The sequence below is a fragment of the Anas platyrhynchos genome, chromosome 21, assembly GCF_047663525.1.
Source record: "Anas platyrhynchos isolate ZD024472 breed Pekin duck chromosome 21, IASCAAS_PekinDuck_T2T, whole genome shotgun sequence".
Lineage (NCBI taxonomy): Eukaryota > Metazoa > Chordata > Aves > Anseriformes > Anatidae > Anas > Anas platyrhynchos.
In genome coordinates this window covers 15160900-15173744 of record NC_092607.1, presented here as the reverse complement: position 1 = coordinate 15173744, position 12845 = coordinate 15160900, and the positions used below count along the sequence as shown (strand labels likewise).

Below are 12845 nucleotides of genomic sequence, written 5' to 3'. Positions count from 1 at the left end.
AGCGCCGCGCCGCAGACACAATGCCCACATTGTTCCCCGCGAACATCCTATCCCTTCCATTCCTTAAAAACCAACAAAAAAAAAAAAAAAAAAAACTGCTTCACCCCGTTTGGCCTCTCCTCCCCTAAAGCCTTTAAGGGGGGGGGTTCCCAGGGCGAGGCCGGCTCCGGGGGGCGAGGGGGGGGGTCCGGAGGCGGCGCCTGCCGGGGCTGAAGTAGGGCGGGCGCGGCGCGCCGGGGCGCACAGCCGGGGCTGGGGCTCGGGGGAAGCCGCTGCTCGCCCCCGCTGCCTCCGGGGAAGATGGCGAGGGAAGCCGAGGAGGGAGGCGAGAGGCTGGGGAGGGTGTTGAGAGGGTTACTGGGGATACTGGTGCTACTGGTGGTGCCGCCCGCCGCCGCCAGCCCCGCAGCTTCGTTCCCCGGAGACGTGAACGGGCACAGCCTGCACCCGCCCTACTTCAACCTGGCCGAGGGCACCCGCATCTCCGCCACCGCCACCTGCGGGGAGGAGGCGGTGGGAGCCGGCAGCCGCCGAGCCGTGGAGGATCTGTACTGCAAGCTGGTCGGGGGGCCGCTGGCCGGGGGGGACCCCAACCAGACCATCCAGGTAGGGCGGCGAGGGGGAGGCGCGTAACGCGGGGGGGGTGGTGGAGCTGCACCCCGGGATCCCCCTTTTTGGAAGGGTTGGGGGGGTCTAAGGGAGTCTGAGCCCTCCCTTTGTGGCTCCCCCTGGCCCTCGCTGCCTTGTCCCAGCCCTGCCACCCTGCTGTGGGTGCCAGAGGAGGGGGGGAGGCTGCGTGAGGGGCACAAACGCCCAGGACCCCCACTGGTGTTTTCCCATGTGGCCGGAGTTGATGCAGAGCCGGTGTCCTCTGGATCATGGGGGGCTTGGGCACCCCAGGAGGGGGTGAGGGGCCCCCCAGGTACCCCCCTTCAGCCTGGCTGGGCTCTGTGGGAAGCCCCCCGGAGCAGCCAGGGCACGGAGCACACGTGCTCAGCTTTGCCGGGCTCCCCAGAAGTCGAACACGTGAAGCGTGGCTCGCTGGGCTCCCCGGGCGTTATTTGCACAGGGGTTGGCTCTTTATGGCCCTACGTCCTGGGTGAGCCAGCCCCTGAAGTCCTCTGCCAGCCAGAGAATCACTGTGCCACGCATGGTGATATTTAGCTTTGGGGGGGCTTAACTCTGAAATCCCCCCTGTGTTCGCTGGGGCATTAGGATGAGCAGAGGGAAAGTTCAGAGGAGAGTTTTACAAGCAAGCATCAGGTGACTTAGCTCAGGGGTCCCATTTTAAGCAGCCCGGAGGGAGCACGCAGCCAGGAATGCAGATGGTGTAAAAACTGCTGTGCAGCTTAACTGCCCCGGCCCTCTTAAAAAGAAGGAAGAAGAATTGTAAACAGGCTTGTAAAACACTCGCTTTAGCTGCAGGAACGCCGGACCTGCTGCCCCCCTCGGGGCAGCCCGAGCAAGGAGAAGCAACTCTGCCTCGAAATGCTCCTGTAGCACAAAACCCTCGGCAGAGCCAGCAGCTGCTGCCCACCAGCGTGTGCTGCTTGTGGGGTTGGCGGTGCCAGGTCACCTGTTGCAGCAGAGCGATGGGATTGTCCCTTCTGAATGCAGCAGGGATGAGGAGCGAGGGAGAAGCGTCAGCTTCTGGGAGAGAGCCTTTCTCGGCCTTTTGTTGGGGTTGGCTTTGTTGTAAGATGAGCTTCTGAAGCATTTTTCTCATTCTGGCCGCATTCTCCTGAGCCTGTGCCGGACGAGGAATTTTCTGGCTTTTGTGTTTACGAGGTGGAATTTTGCCTCGTTTGTCAGAGAAATTGTTGAGGATGTTACTGGAGGGCAAAAGCTGATGGAGTCTCCTCTGAGAGTTTAAAAGTGATCTGTTTCACTTTGCTGTGCTGTAAAACACCAACTGGAGCAAGCTTTGCTTTAAGCAGCAGTACGGGGAGACCCTCGGGAGCTACCTGAAGTCATTGTGCCTACAGGGATGCACTTTTCTTTTTTTTTTTAATGTATAAAAAAGAAAGGAAAAGTAAAGAATGAACTGCTGCTGTGTGCAGTTACAAACAGATGTGAATAACCTCTCAAGCAGAAGTAGGAGGATAAGGCTACTTAGAAAAGCTGGCAGATGTGGGTCTGTGTTTATCCCTCTCCTTCTGTCTGTCTGTGTGCTGGCCCCACGCGCTGTGCTACGGAGGATAGTGGCTAAAATAAACCACAGAGGCTGTGCCAGCCTCAGGGATAACTCATCCTCCACGTGCAGCCCTTTCCTGGTACCGCAGGGTGTGCAAATCCTCCTGAATAACCCCAGCTGCTGTATGGGGCTCCTTGGCTGCAGGTTTTGCTGCAGCCCCCTCCTGTCCCCTGCACAGCTCCTTTGATCTGAGCACCGCTTCCCAGGCCAGCACTCTTTGGTCGGGCCGAAAGCTTTAGAAAACTCCTTTTGTAGTGGCTCCTTTCTGTGACCACAGGCAGCACCTAGAGGGGAGGGGAGGAAGCAGGAGGCTCGGTGCAGAGGTCAGAGTTCCCAATTCATCCCCTTGAGGGGTTTCGGCACCACCCGGTGACTAAAGCAAAGAGGGGGGTGGGAGGGAAGTGTTCAATTTAGGCAGGCTGCAGTGGCAATAAGGAGCTCCACACTCCATCCTCGGTATTTGTGTGTCCCACCGCAGTGCCTTCCCTTACCCATTCACCTGCTCGGTGCCGTCTGTGTGTGCTGGGGCCGTGGTGTAAAGGGGCTTTTCATCAGGAACTCAGGAGTGATGCCTCCTGGGACCCTCCAAGGGATTTCCACCTGCTGTGGCGGTGAAGGGAAGTTTGGGAAAGCATTAATGCAGCCGTCCTGTTTTCTGCCTTTCATTTGATATCGTTGTAGACTTTTTAGGAAAGGGAATTCATGCACTTTAAAACATGATATTGTTAAAATGGCGATAATCGTTGAGCTTTCTAAGATAATGCTGCCCTAAAGACACTCAGTGTTTTTGGCACAGCTTGTGGGAAGGCTCTAAACCTTTTCAAGGAGTTTCCTTTGCTTTATTGAGGGCTCTTTGGCAGAAGACAGCATTTCTGACCGCGGGAGGCTTTTCAGCCTGTAAGGATGTGAGGCGAGGCGGTGCTGAGGTGCGCTGAAAGGGACTCCCAGGAAGGTTTGCTCCCCTCCTTCCCCTCATTAATCAGCGGGGCCAGGCCCACCTTAATGAGAAGTGCCTTTGAGCCACCTATTGAAGCTGAGACAAAGGGGAGATTACAGGTTTATTTTCCTGATCAGGCTTTACCGAAGATGCTTGTAAGCTATCTGTCTCCCCAGGCAGGGGCAGAGGCACAGCAGGGTGCTCAGAGCCTCCCCATCCCACCCAGTTCCCCGGGGGCTATTCCTGAGCCCTGCCAAAGCCAGCAGGGGCTGCAGATGACTGCTTGATTTCAGGAGATTAGCAGTACAACAATAAGGGAAGCTACTGGCATTAATTGAGGCAATTACCTTAGAACTTAAAAACGTGCAACAAGCCGGACTGATTTCACATCACCACCTCGCGTGCTTTCATTTGAAACCTGCCCTCACCTCAGCCCTGCTGCCACAGAGCTCTGGTTTGCTTGTTGAATCGCACCTGAGCGGTGTTGATGCTTACGGGAGGTCTTGTCTGGGTGTAACAGAGGAGGTCTGAATCTGTTTAATTCCTGAATGTTGTGGCATTTGTTGCCCTGTGTTCATCAGTGAGCAGCATTTCTTCATCCTGTGCTGTGTCACACAACAGCTGGTTGGGTGCCTGCAGTGCTGTGTGCCTCGCTTCTGTGTGTGAAAAGTGCTGGGCTCTGGGGGCTGAACTGCAGCTGAAATGGAGTAATTCTTAGGGCAAGCTGCTGTAGCTTGCAGGAGACACCTGGTGAGCTTGGGGTGAGCAGCTGGGTGATCTGGGAGGACAGCCCCAGTAACAGCTCATGGAGCACCTCCTTGCCTTGTCTGCAATACAGCTTTTTGCACCCCGTTTCCAGCCCCGCTTACCTCAGCCCAAACCGCCTGGGCTGGGTCACGCTCCCTGTGGTTTTCCGCTAAATGAGATGAGGAGAGCAGAGGTTGGGTCATGGCAAGGCCAGATAAACCAGGACAAAGCCATCTGCTTTCCCCGAGGCGAGCCCTGCCAGCGGGGTGCCGGGCCAGGCTTTGTGCTTGGAGGGAACTTCAGAGCTCCTATTGATGGGAGTGGGAGCAGGAGCAGGCCTTGCAGGAAGCTGCTCTCCATTCACATCTCCTCCTTATCTCCCTCCCTTGCAGTTTGCTCTGATAACGGCAGTTTTGTGTTCCCTGAGCTGCTTTGCATCTTCCCTGCACTGCTTAAGCTCTTTCCATGGCATACCTTGGTGCCATCCACGCCTCTCCTGCTCTGGTAACCTGCTGTCCGCTTACCCAGTGCCTCACAACTGCTTTTTAATTAAAATCCTCCACTGATGTCAGAGCTTCCCTTTCCCCATAGAGACCTGGTGTGCTGCACAGGAGCACAACTTGCTTTAATATGCACAAATAACTGGAAACGATTCTCACCAGATCTAGGTCCAGCTCTAATGAAACAACTAACGAGCAACTGGTGCATGGGGGGGGGGGGGGGGCGGCTGTGATGCTTTTAACAGCAAGCTTAGCTCAGCTGTTGACATGTTACCAGCCCCCTGGCAGCTAACACATGCAGGCTGCTCAGCGGTGCCGTGGGATAACATCAGCATTACAAATGTATAGCAGCTGAGCCTAATTTTTAGTCCCCTCTTATTAAGCTTGAATTGGCTGCCACCCATCAGCGCGAACGCACGGTTCGAAACGGTTTTTGCATCCGTAGCAAGAATCTGAAGTATGAAAGCACTTCGGGTTTTGTTGTTTATCCCTGTTTTGTAACCTTTCCTCGCTTCTCCCTGTCTCAGCGGTGTGCATCGTGCAGCAGAGCTTTCCACACAACCAGTTGCACCGGTTCCCCTTGAGGTTTGTGCTCAGGACTGGGTCAGTTCTATCTGCTCTGCTCGCCCTCCTTGCTCGGGGCGTGCTCCAGCAGGACACGTCCTGACCTCTCCGTCCAGCAGGAGCTCCCTGCCTGGCACCAGGGTGGTTTCAGCTGCCCTGCTCTTTGTCCTGGTGCCTACCCATCTGCTGTTTCCACCTTCCTGGGGGAGTTAATTAAGAGGTGTGCTCGTCTGGCACAATTTGCATTGCATAATTGCCTGCAAATAACATGGCCGTGGGGAGGAATGCAGGGAATTCTCAGTTCCCTTTGCACTGCAACTCTCCCAAAGTTTGGGGCATCTGGAAAATCTCTGGGGTGGCTGTGCCATCCTAGGGGCGCACGTGGAGCAAGCAGGAAGGAGACTGCCTGTCTTGAAATCGTGTACCTGGTGTAATATTAAAGCTGGCTGCAGCTGGGACAGGCAAGGGCAGCTTGTTTGCTGGGAATAGCTGCAGCTTTTAAAGGCAAATCGCCTGCAACAGAGTTCCCTTTCAGGCTCTGTAGCAGCAAGTCAAGTGACAGAACGGGGGCTCCACAAAACAAGTTCCTTGCTAATTTCAGGTTCCTTGCAGGTTTCCTTGCGAGTGGGTCAGATTCATTTGTGCGTTAAATAGGAAAGAAAGAATTGCCCTTAACAGCTCGGGGCTTTGTCTGATCCTGCTCAGGAGGTGCTGTTAAAGTTGCAGAGCTTTTTTTTTTTTTTTTTTTTTTTTTTCTGGCAGCGTGTCCAGGGAGCTGACAGAGACACTTGCACCACAAAAGCAAGGCAGAAAAAACTTCATGAGAGTGATTGCAATGGGGTCCCTGGCCAAGTGACAGCAGGGGCTGTCGCTTTCGGGCCCTGCATTGAAGCATCACCCGCGAAAGGGACTTGGCTGCTACACCATTAAGCTTGAAAACGTAGCTGAAAGGACTGTGCTTGTGAAATCATGGGTTGACAAGGAACGGATTGCAGAGTTGGACAGGAGAACTGGCAGCCTGGGTCTGTAGGGATGACTGAATGGCCCAGGTCAGGATCTCCGGGTATTGGCAGGGCTGTGAGTGGCAGCCTCAGCAGAGGAGCCACGGGCTGGTGGCCCTGGAGCTCGGGCTGCTGCTGGGCACAGTGGGTCGTGTTTTCCTGGCTACCATTAAATGCTGTCTCTGTGCTTTCCACCAGGGCCAGTACTGTGACATCTGCTCCTCGGCAAACAGCAACAAGGCGCACCCCATAACCAACGCCATCGATGGGACAGAGCGCTGGTGGCAGAGCCCCCCACTGTCCCGGGGGCTGGAGTTCAACCAGGTCAACGTCACTCTGGACCTTGGACAGGTAAGCCAAGTCCTGCTTGGGTGTGTTGGAGGCTGTGCTGGTGAGGACTGGTCCTTCTGGGCCCTTCTGGGCATCTGAAGTCCTTTAGTAGCCTTAGCTGTGAGGCTGAGATGAGACCTCCTCATTTAATGACATTTTCTGTTAAAACTTGGAAGGGAAAAACCTCATCTGTCTGTTCCTAGCATTAACTGTCATCTGTATCATTTGCTGTTACTATTTAGCTTTTTTCCTAAAAGTTGGGTCATGAAAATCTCCTGTGCCACACAGGTGCCGTTCCCCTAAAGGGGGAGTACCTGGCTCCCGAAGGGGTGCAATTTTTAGAAATACAGCTCTGAGGAATTTAAGGTTGTGCTGTAAAACTTTAACTGGTGTGTTTAAAGCTCTTTGAAGACAGCTAGCCCTGCTGAAGATCTTCCTGTAAAAGACAAAGGGTGACAATGGCTGCTCGGTCTCTAATGCTGGCAAGTCAAAGGGAATTAACATCGTAATAGCGATGACTGCCAGCCCACGCCGCCTCCTCTGCTGCTCCTATTCAGCCCCAAACCCATTCCTCTGGCAGCAGGCTGTTCTCTCAGACCTTCCTCGGCTTAGGGAAAGCAGCGGGAAAGATGTCCCATCTGAAGCTGCAGGAAAGAGCAAAGTGTCAGAAACCAGAGGCCTGAGGGGCTGCAGGACGTGGCTCTGCTTACTGGTGCGAGGTCTGAGGAATGGGGGGCTGCTGTGTGGGATCCCCCTTCCTTGGTGGTGCTGTGCTGCCTCATCTCTGCCCCCAGCACCTCTCTTATGGGGAGAGGGAGACTCAAAATCCTCAGGATTGTCTCTGATCTGCTCCCTGCTGTCCCACAGCACCTGCTCTGAGCCTCTCAGCACCCTCCCGGCTCTGTTCTCTCCCGTGCGTGCCAATACACAGCCCCACCAAAATGTCCCTGACTGCCCGGGGCACAGCGTGCATCGCACAGTGCTGTGTGGGCAAAGCCTTCTGGGGCTGCACACAGTGTGCTGGCCCTGGTAGCCGACGTAGGTGGCATCTGCTGGCTCTCAGAAACTTCCCTGCTGGCAGGGCTGTGCTGGGGGGTGGATTATTTGCAGCCTCCCCCCGACCTAGGGGCAGCCTGCCATGTGGCTTCCTGCTTGCTCGCCGCGCTCAGGAAAGGGATTCTCAAAGCCCAACTTTCCTGGAGAGCTTCTCCTCCTCCTTGTCACTCACTGTCAGTTTTCTGCCTTCAGGCCAGAGCTCATCCAGCCATGCCAGCCACTTGCAAGCTGGTGATTTTGGCTCATCTGTGGGTTTGCAGCCCTCAGAGCTGCAGTGCTGGGAGACAGAGCCTGGAATAATTTGGGGGAGGGCTGCAGTTCTGAAACTGAGCTGTTGTAAGCTCACCTTGTCTCCTAACCCCCTGTATTTGCTCACCGTTGCTCGTACGAGGTTGGTAGCACGACTGGCATGGTGCTGGCTGCAGTTTGTCATATCTGCTGGGGAGTTCCTCTGGCCTCACAGATCTCTCGGTGTCCCTCCTGCTTCTGGAAAGTAAGTGCTTGCCCAGCTCGTTGGAACAGGACCACAAACTGGAGTATCAGCCCATTTTCAGTGGCTTCCTCTTAATACGTGCTGTTATTGTACTTAATTGCTTTAATAATCGGTTTTGCTCCCGGTGAGAGTCAGTTCTTTGCTTTTCCCTCCTTTGTGTTGGTGGGTCAGGCAGTAGAAACAAGATGAAACGTTACAAAATCGCTGATTTCCTCCTTTTGAAGTTGAGGCTGGTTGAAAGGGAGGAGGGTAAAGAGGATTTTTTGGGACCCAGTGGGGTCTGCGGGGTGAGCGCTGGAGCGGGTTGGTGGACCTGGCAGCCGGGCTCTGCAAATTCCTTGGATACCTGTGAAAGGTGCAGGTAACACCCTCGGAGGCATGTCTGAATGCTGGGCTCTTCTTTTTGGCTGCCTGACAAGGCCTCTCCTTGTTCCACGTAACCCTCTAGGGAGCTCTTGGGCCAATTAAGTTTTGATTTAAGGGACTGATGGCCACGAAAAGCTCTTGTCCCTCTGGGGAATCGCTGGTGCCCAGCATGCTGATGGCAGAGTCCTTCAGCAGGGGCTGGCACAGGAGGCTGTGGTGTCAACCCTGTCCCATCGCTGCGGTGCTTTCCTGCTGCCGTTGTCCCTCCTGAGCCGTAACTGCTTAATTACCAGCTGGAATTGAGTTTCTCCAGCAGTTGGCAAGGCTGTGGCAACTGGGAGAGGGGCAGTTAATTAAGAAACCTGTTGGGCTTTGCTCTTGCTGCCCGGGAGTTTGCTCTCCTCACAGGGGTGTTAAAATCCTATGGGAAGGAGAGAGGGGGGACATAATTCACAGCCAGCAGGTAAGATTTTCTTTTCTAAAACATCCAAAAAACCAGTAAAAACCACTCCGGCTGGCCTCCCACCTGGCGGGAGTGTATTAAATACTTGCATCATGTCATCTTAGTGCCAGCAGTGGCCTAATCTTAACAGCTTCATCAGCAAGGGAGATCAGAGCTCCTGCCCCGGCACGGGAAGGGATTGTGGCTGCTGATCTGCCGGGTGCTGGATCTGAGCTGCTCCTGCTGCTGTGTCTGTGCCTGCCTTCCTGGGAAGGGGAGCTTTGTCTCTGAAGAGTTGGTAGGGTGAAAAGCTGGAGAGGAATAAAAGTCACCGAGGGTTCCCTTGTAGGAGCTGAATTTGGGAGCCAGAACTAAGGCAAGCAGCTCCAAGGAGGGAAGTGAAATGGATTTTAGGAGCTGTTGGGGCGGGGAGTGTGAATAGGCTCTCTTTTTGTCCCTTGCTTTTAATCCTGACTTTATGCCTAAAGCTTTAACGTGTTTGGGATGAATGATTGGGTGACCGCGTGGCTTTGCCTGCTGCATCCTACAGCTCCGTGGCACCACGGTGGAGCACGGGGCCGGCTTCATGGGGTGGAAGGGCCGCAGGGTGCTGCACTTTTGGGACACCATAGTGCATTGTGCTGTGCTCACAGGGACAGGAGGCCGTGACTCACCCTCACTGGAAACTGTCCGCTGTGATTAAGCGCCACTGTGGGTGGAGGGGAGGAAAGGGTGTGATGGACTTCTTATTTTTTTTTTTTTTCCCCCCCCTCAAGTAGGTCATTTGAGTCAGAGCTGACAAAACTCAGGAGGTTTACAGAACCATGAATGGCTGGCTCCCTGCCAGTGCCTGACATCTTCCTTGCGTGAAGGTGAACCCGGGCCAGCCCTTCCCAGGGCTGTTTATGGATAGCTGGTGCTTTATCATAAACTCCGGGGAGAGGAATGCTCGCCGTCATGCGACAGCAGGAGCTTCGTGCCTGTGCTTGCCCGGGGTTAATTACTGCGGTGGGAAGGTGGGTGGGCAGCGGCTCCAGGACACTGGAGAACAGCAGAGTTTGGATTTACGCCCCTAAAGGTGATTAATTCTCATTTCAGCAGGAACAGGCTTTATGGCTGAAAGCCCCCACGGAAGGGGTGAGCCAGGTCTGGCAGCGCGGTGTCCCCTCTGCCCTGGTCACCAGCACGAAACACCTGTGTCCCCTCACCTCTGCCACCCAGCAGGGAGATCTGGGCTGTTAACTGCTGAAAAAGTAGTTTTTAAAGTATTGGAAAATGAATAAACAAGAAGTTCAGTCATTGGTAATTTGGGAAGATAAAAAGAAGATGAAGAGCACTGAGCTGAGCTCCTGGGCCCGCGGGATGGTGCCTTCTGCAGTCTAAGGGCTGTGTCTAGGTGAGGGAGCAGGCTGAGAGCTTACTGGGTGCCTTGAAGCCTCCTTTTTGAGTTTCATATTACAGCGGGATGTGCCAAAGCTAGCATTTGTTTTGGCTGCTGTCGGGCTGGTTACCTTACGTGTGCCAGGCTCCTTGAGCTCCGAAGCAAAGGTGTCGCTTGGCACAGGGCATGCTGCGTGCTTCAGCCCCTGGCCAGCTGAAAAGTGCCTCAAAAGGAGGTGTCTTTTCCTGTGGTGGATTTCCAGGGCATAAGCCTGCTTCCTCTCCCTCTTGTACTGCAAACTTAGCCCCCAGGGACCTGCTCAGCACAGAAGTTAGCCATGCAGGATGCTTTCAGGTCCTGGGCATGAGGCCTGGCTTGCAGGAGCAAGTCAGTCCCTCTCCTGAGATCCCTTTTCTTGGTAACAAACCTGAAGTTCTGGGCAGGGCTCAGTGGGTGGAAATGCTGCCTGGCCCCATGCTAACGGGGCGCTGTAGGGCATAATACAGCAGGGCACAGCACCTCGAGCCTCACAGCGCTCTGAAATCTTCTTACGCTTGTTTCTAGGCTCCTGTTTGGTTTCACTGAGTTGGAATGGTAACGGGAGCTGCCGGAGGTGCAGGAAGCCTCTTTGAAAGGCAGCTGGAAGGAAAGCCTTGCAGGCCGATGGGCTGAGCTTACCTCCCTGCTGCCAGCAAAAGCCGTCAGCACACGTGAATTTGATGTTTATTTCCTGGCTTAGTTAATTCAAATATCCTTCTTAATGAGTGAATTTATGAAATCCCAAGAAGAGAGCTCGTGGTTGCTCTGGAATGGAGCTTTTCTAGTGGCTGCTTACCCCAAGCCTGGCATGGGGTAAGGGTTATGGTCATCCAAGAAGAATTTTCAGCTAAAAGCTTCTCACCTTCTTCCTTTTGCACCCTTGTTTCAGTGGCTGTGAGATCTCTTACTTGCCTCTGGATGATATCACTGCTGCCAACGTTTTCCTCCGAGGCACCCTGTTCATTCTCACTGTGCACAGAGGGAGACTTGTGATGGGTTTCTTCCTTTTCTTCCCCTTGGTGGAGATGTCTTCTGCATCCTTCTTGTACACACATTTATAGCAAATGCACAGCTTCCATTTGTCTCGGGGCCACACAGTGCTTCAGCTGCCTGGCACGAGTTTCTCATAGAGCGTTCCAAAAACAGATGAAGATTTCAGGACTTCTGTATATAGTCTTTATTTAAAAAAAAAATCATTTACTGCAAGGACTTCTAGTTCTTCGTTGTGCTGGGGTGTCACTGTGGGAAAGGGGTAGGAGGCCCGGTGACATTTACTGGGAGATTTTGCACCTTAAGTAAAGGACTGGGGCGTAAAATCTCCAACAAAGACGCTCTTTCTCCAAAGTGTTTTCTGGCTCATGGAGCAAAAGCAGTATTAAAAATAAAGCATGTTAAGCAGGCTGAGCAGAAATCCTTTTTGCTTTCAACAGCTGGGGTGACAGTCTCCTCTCCTATGTAGAGATTTATTTTTTTCCTCCTGATGAGGGGGGATATTTTTTTTTTTTGCCTTTGCTTTGCCTTTTTGCCTTCTCAACCTCTCTGTGCTTTCTGCCGGCTCCCACAGGATTCCTGGCTCTAGCAGCTGCACAGGAGCAGCTCAGGTGAGCGGGAAGGGAGCACTCAGTTGCTAACAGGTGGGGATCTGTCTGCTCCAGCAGCGAGGGCAAACCCATCCCCTCCCTTCCGAGCAGCCGTGCCAAGTCAGATACGAAATTCCCTTTTCCAGGGTCCAGAGCAGGCAAGGCTGATCCTTTTTATTTTGTTACTGCTCATGCTGGTTGCTGTAAGCAAGAAGACACGCAGAGCATCCCTTGAGGTAAATCATGGGCGATATGTGAATTTTAATTCTGTTCTGTTTACTTATGTCATGAACCAGTACTGCTTACAATCAGTCTTCCAGGCCTGCAGTGAGTAGGGGGCATTGCACTTGCAGCATTTGATTCCCCAAACACCTGCCAGGCCCTGAGCAATGAGAATTGAAGACTCCTGGTGGAGGAGGAGGCTCTGAGCATCACTCATCGTTGTGGCACTTTTTGTGATTTCCACAGGGGTTATTTCTGACTGGCCTTTGCATCTTGAACAAATAACCCTTGTGCTTCAACTGCTTAATCTTCCCAGAGGCTCTGCTTGCTCTGCCTGGACCTGACCCAGCTAAGGAGAACTCAGGTGTTAAAATTCAGCCTCAGCCTTCCCCCTAGGACAGATCTGGGTAACGACTGATGAAAAGATAATTACTCTGTTTCTAAAAATTGCATGCAAGATTTCAAGGGTAATTTCTCCCCGGGTATCACTGCTTATTTTTAAATTTCGGCGTGATGAGAAATGAGGAGGCTGACGGTGAGGTTTCCTGTGGCAGTGCTCTCCGTCCCTGCCAGGCTGCCCAGTCCTGCTCCACTCCTTGGGATTCTTCAAAGATTAGGAGAAAGCCTCGAGGCGAGCGCGAGCCGGGGAGAGGTCAGGCAATCAGGGAGCTGGCGTAGGGGAGGCTTTGGTTTGCAATGAATAGCTGGAAGGCAAGCCTTGTAATTTCTTGCTGTTCTCCTGGAAAGTGTCTGCTTGGCTGGGCTGGTAAACAAGAGTGTGCCTTGAGTCGGGTGTGAATGTGTGCAGATACACGTGCTGCGGGGTCGGCGTTGGCTGACCCCTTTGTGGCTGCTCCAGGCAAGTTAAAACAGACCAGACCCATCTAGTCGGGCCTCTGCCTTGCCGGGGAGTTGTGTTTTCCTGCAGCAGACAGACGTGGCAGGGAGCATTTGTAAAGGTCGGCGTGCCCAGGGGAAGCAGAGAGGGTCACA

General features: G+C 53.7%; 1 protein-coding gene across 4 annotated transcripts in view; it reads left to right on the top strand.

Annotated features, from left to right (window-relative positions):
• Positions 1-235: 235 nt before the first annotated feature.
• Positions 236-12845, top strand: part of LAMA5 (laminin subunit alpha 5) — an 84838-nt gene continuing 72228 nt past the window's right edge. For all 4 annotated transcript variants that reach the window (XM_072026570.1, XM_072026568.1, XM_072026569.1 and 1 more), the window contains exons 1-2: positions 236-606; positions 6142-6294. In XM_072026570.1, the coding sequence (XP_071882671.1) occupies positions 301-606; positions 6142-6294 (459 nt within the window). In that variant the 5' untranslated portion in view covers positions 236-300. The remainder of the gene's footprint in view (positions 607-6141; positions 6295-12845) is intronic.